This window comes from Panthera uncia, assembly GCF_023721935.1.
Source record: "Panthera uncia isolate 11264 chromosome B3 unlocalized genomic scaffold, Puncia_PCG_1.0 HiC_scaffold_1, whole genome shotgun sequence".
Classification (NCBI taxonomy): Eukaryota; Metazoa; Chordata; class Mammalia; order Carnivora; family Felidae; genus Panthera; species Panthera uncia.
The window spans coordinates 65,140,219-65,155,563 of record NW_026057582.1 but is presented as its reverse complement, the minus strand read 5'-3'; the positions used below and the strand labels follow the sequence as shown (position 1 = coordinate 65,155,563).

The 15,345-nt window shown below is 41.0% G+C and overlaps 1 protein-coding gene across 1 annotated transcript; it reads left to right on the top strand.

The window, feature by feature from the left end:
* The first annotated feature begins 2,888 nt into the window (after positions 1 to 2,888).
* Positions 2,889 to 14,995, top strand: COCH (cochlin). Its single transcript, XM_049614101.1, has 9 exons — positions 2,889 to 3,076; positions 4,145 to 4,278; positions 4,784 to 4,846; positions 5,921 to 5,965; positions 6,052 to 6,199; positions 9,685 to 9,788; positions 10,503 to 10,729; positions 10,899 to 11,415; positions 14,022 to 14,995. The coding sequence occupies exons 1-9, from the start codon at positions 2,889 to 2,891 to the stop codon at positions 14,195 to 14,197; spliced, it is 1,602 nt and encodes a 533-aa protein (XP_049470058.1). The 3' UTR covers positions 14,198 to 14,995.
* The last annotated feature ends 350 nt before the right edge of the window (positions 14,996 to 15,345 follow it).

Genomic DNA, 15,345 nt, shown 5'->3' with positions numbered 1-15,345 from the left:
TCCTACACGCGTTCCCACACCCCTAACGCCGGGTCCCGCGGGGTCTCCGGGACTCTGCCGCGGGCCTTCGCGCCTCCCCTAGGGACGGACGCGGCGTCCGGGTGGCCAAGGTCCGCGCCGCGGGGGGAGGCGCCTGGGCGCGGGCCTCCCCCGGGGACCGGCAGGAGGTGAGGGCGGAGCTGGCCGGCCGCCGCCCGGCCCCGGGGCACCGGCTCCCAGCCCCCTCCCCACGCGGCCCCCGCACAGTGCTCATGCGCGCGGCCCGCCCTTTATAGCGGCGGCGGGAGCCGCGCTTTCCGCACTCAGGCGCAGCCGGGCGGATCCGACTCAGGTGCGGAGCCCTAGGCGTCCGGCGGCGGGCGTGCGGGTCCCTGCCACCTGCTTGTCTGAGTCTCTCCTTTGTCGCGCCCAGCTTCTTTCTGTCTTGATATCGCACCCCCTCCTCCGGGCCGAGGTTGCACATCGATGCTGGGTTTGGCTCGATTTGCAGCCAGGACATCGCCTCCAGATAGAGCGCTAGCTCGGGGGCAGCGGCCTCTTAGGTCTCCTCCCTCCCCTCCGCCACCCCTGGGTTTCCGAGGGGTGCGGGATCTCTAACGGGAGGCCCGGCCCAGTGTGGTGGGGACGTAAGGGTCTCCCTTCCCGAGAGCCTCCCTTGCATTTTCCCTCTCTCCCAGGACCGAGCAGCCCCCTCGACCACCATGTCTGCAGCCTGGATCCCCGTTCTCTGCCTCGGTGGGTACGCGCTCCTCCCCGCCCCCCTTCCCCTCGCACCAAGCGGGGTGGAGGCTGGGGTGAGCCCTCGCGCTGTGTTCTCTTCGCAGGTGTCTGTCTGCTGCTGCTGCCGGAACCTGCGGGCAGCGAGGGAGCCGGTGAGTTACGTGTTCACGGGTCAGGGAAGCAGGGCTCGGTCCAGGCGGTGGGAGGGGCTGGGGGCCGGCGGGTAGAAGCGCGCCCAGACCGAGTCCCTGGACTGTGGCCCTAGGGAAGGTTCACGGCGCCAAGGTTGGAGCGGCTGTCTGGCGCACCCGTTCCCACAGCCATTCCCACAGCCTGTCTACGCGGGCTTACTCATTTCTCCCGCGCGAGGGGGCCCCTGGTATCCGATGGGGACGTTCTTCCCCAAGGCGCGGAGAACGAAGCCTCCCGGAATCCACTCGCCACATCGCGGGAGGCACCTGGCGACGCGATCCTCGGCATCAAAGGTCAAGGCGGGGGAGTATTCGTTGAGTCCCACCAAGGGGCACACTAGTCCCGCGTTGTCCACGGCGTTTGAGGCCAGGGATAAGCCTCCCAGACCCGACTAAAGACTGCGAGAGCTGACAGGGACAGAGAAATGCTATGTCCCACCTTGCTTGAACCCCTGGTTTCTAGGAATAACCTCTATTTATAGACCCATTTCATATTGGAGAGAGTCTAAAAAACAGTTTGTTCCACATGTATAAGTCCGAGTACGGGTGTGTGTGTTTTCTACAATATAAAAGGCAAACTCTTTTTACAAAATCTATCCTTTGTTTTCCTGAAAGGAGGAATCAGGGTAAGACACACTCACTCACTCACTCACTCACTCCCTTACTCAAGTCAGCATTGGCAGCTAAAGGCACAGCCTCTGATGACACCAAAAGTGGTAGGAAGGATTCAGGCTGTTTGATAACAGGTATGGGGCGCATAGGTTTGAGGCTATTGTTTTTGGTAAGGATTTTAACTTGCACCGCGATCTTTAGTGTTGCACAGCTCAGGAGTCAGGATTGTACCTGGCATCCTGCCTTCCCTTCCATGGACATGTACAGTCCAGGGTGCAGCTCAGCACAGAGAGCTTTGGGAAGAGGGTCATTGTTAGAGGCAGGCTACTCAAAGGGGCAGTATGACCAGATAGTATTACTGTCTTGGGGAAAAGGTGCATTTTTGGTTTTTTATTAACATCTGTTTCAAAAAGGTTTGGGTAATCACAATATTCTTGTGTTTGGAAAGGAGTATTTAATAACATTATTCTCAACTTAAAATTTATAGTAAATTGATGAGTTAACATGTGGTATTATATTATCTTGTTACATGTTGCCAATACCTTGTGTCTACCTAACATCTTTTTTAGTACAAACTTCAGTTCCTTATTAGTTGGGTTGGCTGTGTAAAACTTGAGGGTATTGACACTGTTTTCTAAAAATGCATTCACTGTCTGATAGATCTCTCTGGGCAGATTTTGACCAGAAATAAGCAGGTTCAGTTCAGATAAAAATGCTTCATTCCAAAGGGACTAACTTCCCTGATTCCCTGATTCTGATTCCCTTCCCCGATTCTGCAGAAGTTGAGCTGTGTGACCTAGAGCAAATTAACCCCATGGCTTTTATTTCTGCATCTGTAAAATGAACGATTGAGCTAAATGACATTTTGTAAAGTGAAACATCTTTTTACTGGCCTACTTAAGAGATAATTTTAAGACACTGCAGTTGGAGGAAAACTAGTGTAAATGGACTTCCAAAGCAAAGGATGAGACTTGAAGAGGTTTGTGCATGTGTCTGAAGATATTCCTCATAGGCTTGGCCCAGATATAATATTGTTAGCTCCGGCAACTGTATCCACTGTTATCACTGTGAGGTTTTTACGTTTCTAGAATGAACTAATAAATGGTGACTGACTAATGTCATTTTCCAGTTCTGATATATTCCCAGTTATATATTCCCAAGCTCATAAGAACTGAGAAAATTCTCCCATTAGGCTTTGAAGTGGTTGAGGACTAGATTATATTGGAAAGCTGGGTTTTGGCTAGCTAAAATCTGGAATGGTGTGGTACATATGTTAATATTCTTAAGAAGTGTAGAATTTAGGGAGGTAAACCTTCAACCTCAGACCCTAGTTTCCACCTCCCCATCCCCCTCAAAGTCCCAAGAATGGTCACTACATTCCCTTCTTTCTCTTCAGTTCCCATTGCTATCACATGCTTTACCCGAGGCCTGGACATCAGGAAAGAGAAAGCAGATGTCCTCTGCCCAGGGGGCTGCTCTCTTGAGGAATTCTCCGTATTTGGGAACATAGTGTATGCATCTGTATCAAGCATATGTGGTGCAGCTATCCACAGGTAAGCTGAAACATGCCAAGGGGAGAGAAATCCAAGTGTGATGATTTCCTTTCCCTCTTTAGCCACATGGACCCACTATCTTCTTTCTTTTGGTGCCAATTTTGGCCATAGAAGATAGATACATTTTTTTTTAACTTTTTTTTTTAACGTTTATTTATTTTTGAGACAGAGAGAGACAGAGCATGAACGGGGGAGGGTCAGAGAGAGGGAGACACAGAATCTAAAACAGGCTCCAGGCTCTGAGCTGTCAGCCCAGAGCCCGACGCGGGGCTCGAACTCACGGACCGCAAGATCATGACCTGAGCTGAAGTCGGCCGCTTAACCGACTGAGCCACCCAGGCGCCCTGATAGATACATTTTTAAGGTTTTCCTGGATATCCATGAAGCACCAGCTACACAAAGTAAGCTTTCTGACTAAAGACAAATTGGATTATTTCTTGGCAGCTAGATTCCTGTGATTTTAGAACATTCCTAATCATGTAATATATTAGTGAGTTTTTACTGTGTGCCAGACATAGTTTTAACTTCCATGAGAACTTGAGAATTGTATAGGGTGGGTACAATTTTATTCCATTTTATAGATGAAGAAACTACTCAGTTGCCAAGGATCTTGCCCACGGTCATCATTGTTAGGCAAGTGCCAGAGCTGGAAATGAAAGGCCAGGTCTGCTTCCAGATCCCGTATTCATCACCCATTCTGCTATCCTACAAGACTTTGTGTGTGTGTGTGTGTGTGTTGTCCAAAGACATGTAGTTAAAGTACCTTAGAAAACTAAGAAAATTATTTGGTGCTCTTAACCCTGAATCTCCAAGCTGCAGGGAATGGGATCTTATAGGTATGTTCCTATCAACATTTAAGAAGTTTGACAGCATAAAACCATTTTTTCCCAGGCAGATGTTGTACCTATGTTAGCACGTTTTTAAAAAGGCCAACAGCATCCTTAGATGTCTTCCCTGATAAACTATTTTCTTGATTATCAGAACAATAGATGTAACATGGCACTATAAGTCAGTCGGATACCCCTGGAAAAGTGTGGGTAGAATATCGGCTGTTTTTCTGTGTTGCAGGGGAGTAATCAGCAACTCAGGGGGACCTGTGCGAATATATAGCCTACCAGGTCGAGAAAACTATTCCTCAGTAGTTGCCAATGGCATTCAGTCTCAAACACTTTCCAGATGGTCTGCTTCTTTCACAGTGACAAGTAGGTACAATTACATTGATTTTACCTTTGTGTAAATATTGCCTGACCCTCAAAAAAGTTTTCTGCTGTTCTTAGCCCAACGTCTTTGACTTTGATAGAAAAGCCTGTGATTAAGACTTGAAAGAGTCAACTATGGGTTACAATCAGTGACCTGGACAAGCAAAGCCCACTCAGGCCAAACTTGGCTGAATGGAGGAAGGATAATCTTGCTGTTAGAAGGTTGCAATAGAAACTTGTGATCAGAATGCCCTGACACTTACAAGCAACACTAAATCAAAAAACTAGTGAATGAAAATGAATGTGAATTCATTTTTGGTGATCCTTTTAAAATACAATTTAATAGATAAGAATTCATTTTGGTCTTTGAAACTCACATGAAGCAATTACTCATGCAGTTGCCATTACTTGATTACATTTATCATCCCATAGACATCTAAGTTAGATTCATTATATTTTGATGGTAAAGAAGGAAGAGGAAAAAATAGTCTTCTCTTTATTTTAACAGAAGGTAAAAGTGGTACCCAGGAGGCCACAGGACAAGCAGTGTCCACAGCACGTCCATCAACAGGTATGGAAGCTATCTCCTAGTAGCCTGGCACAACATTTAGAAGTTAAAAATAAATGTGTTGTTGATAGCTTTCCTTTAAAAAGTAATTGACGTTGGGGCACCTGCGTGGCTTAGTTAAGCATCCAGCTCTTGGTTTCAGCTCAAGTCATGATCTCACAGTTTGTGGGTTCGAGCCCTGCATTGGGCTCTGCACTGACAGTGTGGAGCCTTCTTGGAAGTCCTCTCTGTCCCTTTCTCTCTGCTCCTCCCCTGCTTGCTCTCTCTCTCTCAAAAATAAGTAAGTTAAAAATAAACAAATAAAAAATAAAAAGTGATGTTAAACACAAAACCAGGGCACCTAGGTAGCTCTGTTAGTTGAGCATCCGACTCTTGATTTCAGGTCAGGTCATGATCCTGGGGTTATAGGATCGAGCCTTGTGTCGAGCTCTGCACCAAGCATTGACCTTGCTTAAGATTCTGTCTCTCCCTCTGCCCCTCTCTCCTGCTCATGCCCTATCTCAAAAATTAAAAAAAATTAAGAAACACAAAACAAATATCTTAAGTTTACTAGTGCATTATATAAGGAAACATTTTATATTTCAAATTCCTATCCTTCTATTTTCAATTATAAACTCTGCTACCAAACATTCTCTTGAAGTCCTACTATTTCTTTCTGATATAATAAACCATGCCTAGAAACTGGACAAAGTGACTTCATAGCTCCATTTGTCATATGAATAAAAGGAATTCAATGTGTGTCCATTTTAACAAAGGCCAGGAATCTCCTTTCCTAAGATTGTGGCAGTTTTAAAGTCAAAGAAATTAAGAACATTAGAATCTAACTCTTGGCATTTCTGGTCCTGCCTCAATTGTGGGTTTGAGATATCAAGTCCTGAATTGGGGGCAAGGCTTACAATAGTCCTGACTTCTTTGTTGGGGCATTTCTTCCCCAGTCCAAAAAGCTGTGAACAAATTAATTTTTTTTACAAAACAAGTGTTTTTAAGAATGGCACTCCTTGTCACAAGCTTTTCCCCATGTGGGCTTCTTGCTATGAAACTGTCTTCCTATTAATGCCACTGCTTCCTTTGTTTCAGGTAAACGACTAAAAAAAACACCTGAAAAGAAAACTGGCAATAAAGGTAAGAGTCCACATATCCGTTTGGGAAAATAACATTCTCCCTCCCTTTGAAACTGCTAACGGAGAGACATGTTTGGGTTTTCACAGACTGTAAAGCAGACATTGCATTTCTGATTGATGGAAGTTTTAATATTGGGCAGCGCCGATTTAATCTACAGAAGAATTTTGTTGGCAAAGTGGCTCTAATGTTGGGAATTGGAACAGAAGGACCACACGTGGGCCTTGTTCAAGCCAGGTACCAACTTGTTAAAATGGAAAGAGACTTGATAAAAGATCAGCCGTTTTAGTGGATACATGTATTTCAGTACAGTATAAACACATAGAGTTGTGGATAGTCTGAATCCCTGAACTGTAAATATAGGATGTAAAACTGCCTAAGCAGACAGGGTAGGTCTAAGTGCTTCCTTTTTGGAATAAAAAGATTTAGAGAATTTGATGACCAGAAGGTAGACTAAAAAGGTTTTGTTGTTCATACAACAAAATTACCTCTGTACAAATTACCTCTGTACATATACTCTGCTCAATTCCTGATTCTTCTTTGCTGAAGGAAGAAATTATAGGTCTGTTTCTCTTCCCTATTCTGTCATTATTCTTTTAAACATTTCCCGTAGTTCCATGAGTGCAGATCTGAAGCTCGATCTTTTTAATTTTATTCATTTAAAAATAATATTGATGGCTTTTAGGAAAATAATATGCTCACTATAGATAGCTTGAAAAACATATAAAGCACAAGAAAAACAAATTTCCCAAATATGCTCTCCCGAGATAATCACTATAAAATGTTTGATACCCTTTCAGTATTTTAAGAAAATACTTGCTTGTACATGTACATGTCTGTATGTGTGTGTGTGTGTGTGTGTGTAATTGAAGTATGGTTGACACACAATGTTACATTAGTTTCAGGTGTACGACATAGTGATTCAACATTGTGGATTATGCCATGTTCCCTGCAAGTGTAGCTCCCATCTGTCACCATAAGATGCTGTTACAATGCCATTGACGATATTCCTTATGCTGTACCTTTTATTCTCTTGACTTACTCATTTCATAACTGGAAGCCTGTATCTCCCATTCCCCTTCCACCACTTTTTCCATCCTTCACCCCTTTCTGCATAGTGTGTTTCTTTTTCAAAAGCTCAAACTATAAAAATGTTTTATGTCCTGTTTTTCATCCCTTTGTATTTTGAGCATTTTACACCACAAATGCTCTAAATCGATGATGTTTTAGAATGTTCCTTTGCATGACTGTTTAACTATTCTTCCATTTTTTTCACCATCGGACATTACATTGTGATTAACATCCTTATGTCACCCTTGTGCCATCTTTGATTAGTTCATTAGACTAGATTTCTAAAAGTGAGATTGGGTCAAAAGGTTCTGACATTTTTAAGGTTTCGGATACAAAGTTCAATTGCTTTCTAGAAAGTTGACCCAGTTTAAATTGCTGTCACCAGTACTACACCTACTAATTTCTATTTCATTTGTTCTTACGTTACGTTTTACAACTGGTTCTTAATTTAAATAGAATTTTTTTGGTATGAGAATTTGGTAGGAGAATTTTTTGGTTTTCTACATAATTTATTTGTCCCATATCTTTAAAACAGATGAGTTTATTTCATTGATTTGTAATGCCAATTTTATATGCAAGTTAAGCAAGTCAGTTTCCTTGATCTATAAGCCAATTCTTACATCTTTTCTACAATGCTCTGATAATTGTAGCTTTATTGTACATTTTAACATCCTGGGGGGGCGGGGGACAAATTCCACTCAGTACTTTTCTTCTTACATTTTTTTCTTTGCTATTTGTATCCAATTCTTTTTTTTTTTTTAATTTTTTTTTCAACGTTTTTAATTTATTTTTGGGACAGAGAGAGACAGAGCATGAACGGGGGAGGGGCAGAGAGAGAGGGAGACACAGAATCGGAAGCAGGCTCCAGGCTCCGAGCCATCAGCCCAGAGCCTGACGCGGGGCTCGAACTCACGGACTGCGAGATCGTGACCTGGCTGAAGTCGGACGCTTAACCGACTGCGCCACCCAGGCGCCCCATCCAATTCTTTTTCAAGATGAAAGCTACACTATCTCGTAGAATCAAACAAGACTAGCTTCTCTATAAACTTTGAGACTTATAGTTTACCGATTAAAAAAATTTTTTTTAACGTTTATTCATTTTTTGATAGAGACAGAGTGTGAGTGGGGGAGGGGCAGAGAGAGAGGGAGACACGGAATCCAAATCAAGCTCCAGGCTCTGAACTGACAGCACAGAGACCGACACAGGGTTCAAACTCACGGATTGTGAGATCATGACCTGAGCTGAAGATGGACGCTTAACTGACTGAGCCACCCAGGCACCCCTATAGTTTTCCTATTTTAGGAAGAGCCTCAGAATAAACTATATACAGAGTTTATATTTAAGCAGAATAACAATGTAACATTAAGGATGCAAAATTAAGAATAAATCTCATAAATCACAATTGGGATAATTCAAAGTGACCGTTAATGTGAAAAGGTTATCTACCCATAATATCTGATTTTGTGGCCCAACATTTCACCAGATATACAGAAAGATATGCAGAAGTACAGTCAGTGCTATACTTTTACCTCAAAAATCTTGACTTAATGGCAATTGATAATACTAAGATCTTAAAATTTTGCACTTATGAAATACTGACTTATCTAAAAACCAACACAAATGGTTGTGTAACTGTTTTACTCAACATGGTCTCTAATAAACGTAGTGATAAAAGTGAGTTGAAATCCTTTTACTATTAAATATGGAAAGTCCCAAATATTACAATATACATAATTTTAAGATCAGCGTATGTCAATATCATTTTTTATAACACAAATCCAAAATTATAATACTTGATACATTTTCTTGTTATCTTCTCATTTTTAAAACGTTGGCCTCGGTGTCCTTGAAATTGCCTCTTCTAACCAGAAGCCTGAGTTAATAGACCCACACTGTTGAGTGCTTCCATGGTCTCCCACTGGAACAGACCTAGCCTCACACCCAGTCACCTTCCACTACTCTGGTGCCCTACTCTGCAGATTTCCATTAAGCCCAGTGCCTTCAGCTAAACCTGGTTTCAGGTGTTCTGGAGCCAGACAAACCTGAATTTAAAGTGCAGCAGTTGGGGCGCCTGGGTGGCGCAGTCGGTTAAGCGTCCGACTACAGCCAGGTCACGATCTCGTGGTCCGTGAGTTCGAGCCCCGCGTCAGGCTCTGGGCTGATGGCTCGGAGCCTGGAGCCTGTTTCCGATTCTGTGTCTCCCTCTCTCTCTGCCCCTCCCCCCGTTCATGCTCTGTCTCTCTCTGTCCCAAAAATAAATAAAAAACGTTGAAAAAATAAAAATAAAAAAATAAAGTGCAGCAGTGTTTTGTTTGGCAACCTACCAAAATGCTGTCAGCCTCAGTTTCTTCACTTACATAGTAGGGATAGTAGTTTACACTGTGTAGAGTTAGGATGAAATGAGATGATACATGTAATACGTATTTAGCATATTACCCAGATAAACCCTCAAGGTAGCAATTGTTTTTGTTACATTTCTGCAAGATGCCTTGAAATTTAAGTAAGGATGCAATACTTTAGTTGACTGTACACTATGGGATTAAGAAACTTAGGCATTGGCCAATTTACTTTTTTTAAAGTTATATAATGTTGCTTGTTTTGGCTTTCCAGTTCTCTCTAGATAACATTTTTTTCCTATTTTTCCACTTAGTGAACATCCCAAAATAGAATTTTATTTGAAAAACTTTACATCAGCCAAAGATGTTTTGTTTGCCATAAAGGAAGTAGGTTTCAGAGGGGGTAATTCCAATACAGGTAAGTAGACTTTGGCACCTGGAATGTAACACAGGAGAGGGTTATGAAGCAGTCAGACATGTAAAACAGTATTAGGCTATTTTATTTAAGCAGATGTGAAACTCTTCCTCTTGACACTGAAATCTTGGCTAGGTTTGTACTTGATCATCTAAGATACTCAATTTATAATGAAAAATATGTCAAATGGTTAATTAATATTGCTTGTTTAAAACAAGCCAAAAAAGTATCGTGATTTATAATCCTTATATTGGATAGAACAGATGCCACTTTAGAGAAGTACATGTTCAGCAAGTTAAAAAGAAGCAAAGATCAACAGACTTGTTTAACAAATGCAGATGTGGCAGAAAGAACTAGCTTAGCACTATAGACCCTCTGAAGGGACATTTCTTGTTCTAAGTCTTTAGAGGTAATCAGTCACTAAGGGGCTAGATAGCAAAAGTACAGAGGTGGGAGTCAGTTGTGTTTCTGATGATTGATGTAAGGTAAGGAAAAATGAGGCTTCTGGGAGGTGATGGGGGAAGTAATGTGGGTTGTGAAGACAAAAAAAAAAATAGATCTGATGGATAATTAAACTTTTGCATCTGATGCGTCTATTATAGAACCAAGTTCTATGTAAGTTAAATTCTTAAACTTTTGGTGTCAAGTTGGTACAGGGAAATAGGAATGTCATTTGAGCAGTGGTGCTGCTCCAGCTTGCTTCTTCTTCAAATCTAGGAAAAGCCTTGAAGCATACTGCCCAGAAATTCTTCACAGCAGACGCTGGAGTAAGAAGAGGGATCCCCAAAGTGGTGGTGGTATTTATTGATGGCTGGCCTTCTGATGACATTGAGGAAGCAGGCATTGTGGCCAGAGAGTTTGGTGTGAATGTATTTATAGTTTCTGTGGCCAAGCCTATCCCTGAAGAACTGGGGATGGTTCAGGATGTTGCATTTGTTGACAAGGTAAGGAGGTGAGGGGTCTTTTCTGTTAGGGTAGTTACTCAGTTTTTGGACCTTCAGGCATAGTGCTGACTGGCCCTTATCTGGATTAACTCTGAACGTTCAAGATTTAATGTTTTTATCATTTTTAAGAAGACACACTTTTTGATTCTGTTTATGTCTCCCCCATTAGGCTGTCTGTCGGAACAATGGCTTCTTCTCTTACCACATGCCCAACTGGTTTGGCACCACGAAATATGTAAAGCCTCTGGTACAGAAGCTCTGCACTCATGAGCAAATGATGTGCAGCAAGACCTGCTATAACTCAGTGAACATTGCCTTTCTAATTGATGGTTCCAGCAGTGTTGGAGACAGTAATTTTCGCCTCATGCTTGAGTTTGTTTCCAACATAGCCAAGACTTTTGAAATCTCAGACATTGGTGCCAAGATTGCTGCTGTGCAGTTCACCTATGATCAGCGCACAGAATTCACTTTCACTGATTACAGCACCAAAGAGAATGTCCTAGCTGTTATCAGAAACATTCGCTACATGAGTGGTGGAACAGCTACAGGTGATGCCATTTCCTTCACTGTTAGAAACGTGTTTGGTCCTGTGAGGGATAGCCCCAACAAGAACTTCCTGGTAATTGTCACAGACGGGCAGTCCTATGACGATGTTCGAGGCCCTGCTGCTGCTGCACACGATGCAGGTAAGTTCTTGTCCTTTGTCTGGGTAGGGAACTGAGGAGGGGTTCAGTGAGTTTTGTAAATATAAATGTAAGCATTTATTTTATTGAACAAACACCTATGTAATGGCAATCATTGTTCTAAGAGCTTTACTCAATATTAACTGACTTAAGTGTCAAACCAGTCCTATGAATGTCATTCTACAGATAAGGCAACAAATTTCCTCAAGACCACATAGCTAGCAAGTGGTGAGGCCAGTATTCAAACCCAGGCATTCTGGCTGAGTCCACACTCCTCACCACTGTATTGTCGGGAGAAGTGCCATGAGAACCATGTCATGTGTCAAGGAAGCATGTTACAGGTGCTTATGTTGGGCCCAAACTTGGAATATATCACCCCACCCAATCACAATTTATCATAACTTACCATGAACCTATTTGATAATTTATCCTTTTTTAAAAAGTAGTTTTGAGTCTGGCATGAGTTTTCTAAGATGTTAGAGTCTCCAGTAGACTTTAATTCTATTCCATCTAAACTTCCTTTTTAGATTCTTAGTCTTTTTTTTTTAAGATAATAAAAACACACTCTGATGTTATAAAACAGTATAAAAAGGTCTTCTTTCTCCCTTACCCCAACCTTAATATTACTTTTGGCAAAGGCGACTCATTCCTGAAAACATTAGCATAATGTGTTGCTGAGATCAAATAGGGCAACAAAAAGCTGACGTTCCCTTTCCTGGGATAAAACTGAGTGATTGTGGTCCAATAATACTTAATAAAAAAAACAAAAACAAAAAAAACGCTAACTTGGGAGAGGGGAATTAGCGGCCTTGCATTTTTGTATACTTTTCCACACTTTTCCCTATTTAATTCCTCATGACTTAACTTTTTCCCTCTTACACATTTATTAGCCACTGTTATATACTTTTATATTGATGAAATGCTGTTTAGTAGGGTAGAGAACCCATCCGTGCAACTTAAGCTATATGTTGGCTTATTTATATACATCTAGCTTATTTTATCCATCAGTAGCTAACCTAAATCGAAGACCTGTTTGCTGTCATCCTTCTTAAAAACGTATCTTACTGAACTAATTTGTGGTTAACGGGGTTCAGGCTAAATTAACTGAACTAGATTAAATCAAATATATTTCCCCAATGTAATTAGCTGAGCTTCAGGAGGTTATGCCACACCATTTTCATGAAAATTATCCTTTAGAGATTGTGAAGTGCAAGTTAACAAAAGCCGGAATACAGGTAGGTTTTCAAGGCTAGGTCGTAACTTTTTTAATTGTTTAGCTCTGACCCAATATATAATTACAATCTGGGCTTCAGTCAGTCTACAAGTGAGGAAAACTGAGGGGGGAAACTTTTTACTTGTTTTCTTTTGCCAGGGGAGGAGATGGGAGTATTGAGTGGGGTAATAAATCAGAAATTGTTTCAAGGAGCTTTTACATAATCTAAACCTGCTTTATTTACATCTCAAGTATTTACAATTTTGAGCACTGAATACCATTAGAATGGGGATGAAGTCCTAGAAGTGACTTCGGAAGCTCTCCAAACATAGGAAATTTCACTCAAAAGAAAGATGGTAGGATACACTAAGAATGTGCTAAACAACTACTGCAGTTGGATTGAGGTAAATCAAACTGGTGTAGTTATCACCTTAACCAAAATGTAGTTGGAATACAAGCTGCCTACTGGTGCAAGGGAATGTAGAGGTTATGCCTCAATGTGTAATTAGGAGAAATTATTCCAGCTGCACAGACCCTTTTCTCTTTGGCTGTTTTTTTCACCAGATTTTTGCTTTGGGGTTAGACACTGACCATTTCTTTTTTTACGTTTTAAGTATAGTTTTAGAGAGCGTGTGGGCACACGAGTGCACACCTGAGCAGGAGGTAGGAGGGAGGGAGGATATCCCAAAGCATCCAACGCTAACAGCGGAGCGGGGAAGGGGCAGAGGCATGGGGCGGGGGTCAATCCCACAACTGTGAGATCATGACCTGAGCCGAAACCAAGGGCTGGAAACTTAACCAACTGAGCCACCCAAGCGCCGAACACTGACAATTTCTGACTACTGGTCATTTTGCCAATGTAACATACACATCAAAATTGCAAAGTTCTCATTATTCAGAAGACTAGTCACCATTTCCAATGCATGAGCCTTAGAAAACTTCCATTTATGTATCCCAGATTTTGTGCCATTCTTTCATGCTCTGTTATACAGGCTAGGCCTCCAGTCTTAATGATTACTGGAGTGATGATAGCAGGCAGACCATTCTCCTGCCAATCTCAGGCAGTTTTCACCATTTCACTAAGTATGTTATAGTTATTTATTTCTTTAAGAAGTTATCCATCAGGTCATCACATAACTTTTTGTCAGTGATCATGTGATTTATTTGCCAATGTGGTAACTTATACTGATGACAAACTTTTGGTTTGGACCCAACTGTTTAGCCATTCTCATGACTGTTTAAACCTAGCTAACCATTTGGTGAAGGAGATTTAATCCTTCAGACATTATAGAGCTTCCTGTCCAACTGTAAACTGAATCATGAAAAATAATTACACCTGGTTTTCTATATAAGCTGCAGCTTGGTTCTAATGCATGTAAAAATATTTTCATTGTAGGTATTACCATCTTTTCTGTTGGAGTGGCTTGGGCACCTTTGGATGACCTGAAAGACATGGCCTCTAAACCAAAGGAGTCACATGCTTTCTTCACAAGAGAGTTCACAGGATTAGAACCAATTGTTTCCGACGTCATCAGAGGCATTTGTAGAGATTTCTTGGAATCCCAGCAATAATGGTAACATTTTGACAACTGAAAGAAAAAGTATAAGAGGATGTAATGTATAAGTCATTTTCTCCTAATACTGAAATACTATATAGCATACTAGGACCAGATACAAAACTATTATATTAAAAATGCCAACAGCTGTTTCAAGCAAATAAGCATTCATTTAAAGCTACTACCTTCTAATTACAATTTAGAATTATTAAACACTCTGCTGAGGCTTCATAATCATGACCCTTATAAACTCTGGAAACAGGAGATATTGTGGATCCGAATCTTAAGAATTCTAAAATGCGTATTAAATGTACAGAGACATAAATTCCATAGCTCAATAAAAGAATCTGATACTGAGAACAAAAGCAACATTCCTTCTCTCATCATTCTGTATTAAATATATAAAGAGAATGAAACTTAAATAGTTCTTTAACTCAGTTCATGTGTAAGTCATTTTTCCCATAATGGATGTTGTCTTAAAACCAGTAAGAGTTATTACTTAATAAAAAGTTTTAATTATGAATGAAATGGAAGGGAATGAAGTATCAAGCTTCTTTTGTAGTGTATTTTCACAATAACATAACTGAACTATCTCACTGAATAAGATAGAATTGTCTGATATTTTTCTATTTATATCCTTAATTTTATATGTGTATAGATATATTTGGCTTATACTCTAAAAGTCATCCATGTACTGAAAAAAATGTTGGTAAATTTTTACTTACCACTGTAAACATTTGGCTTTAAGGAAAATCACTTATTGAAAATGGAACTGCAGGCAAAATTATTGTAGTTTGACCAAGCAATAAAACTGTTAGTGACTATTATTCTAAGCTGCTTTACTTTTATTATTCCAAGTCCTCGCTCCCTGGGACATGGTAAAAAATCCTACATTCAGTACTTTATGTAGAAAGACCAACCTGAATATTTTCTTAAAATTTTTATATTTATTCATTCAATTGTTTATTGAATGGCTACTGTTTAGGCATTATACACAGCCACTACCAAGTTAAACAGCAGGAGATGCTCTTAGTTACTTGGTTCAACAAAAATGTTTTGTAATTAACATTTTTACTTAAACATACTTGTAAGGTTAAGTTCCTAAGAAAAATGATCACAATGCCCTTAATATAGAGCTCTCCCTTCAGATAGAGGTGTTGTCAT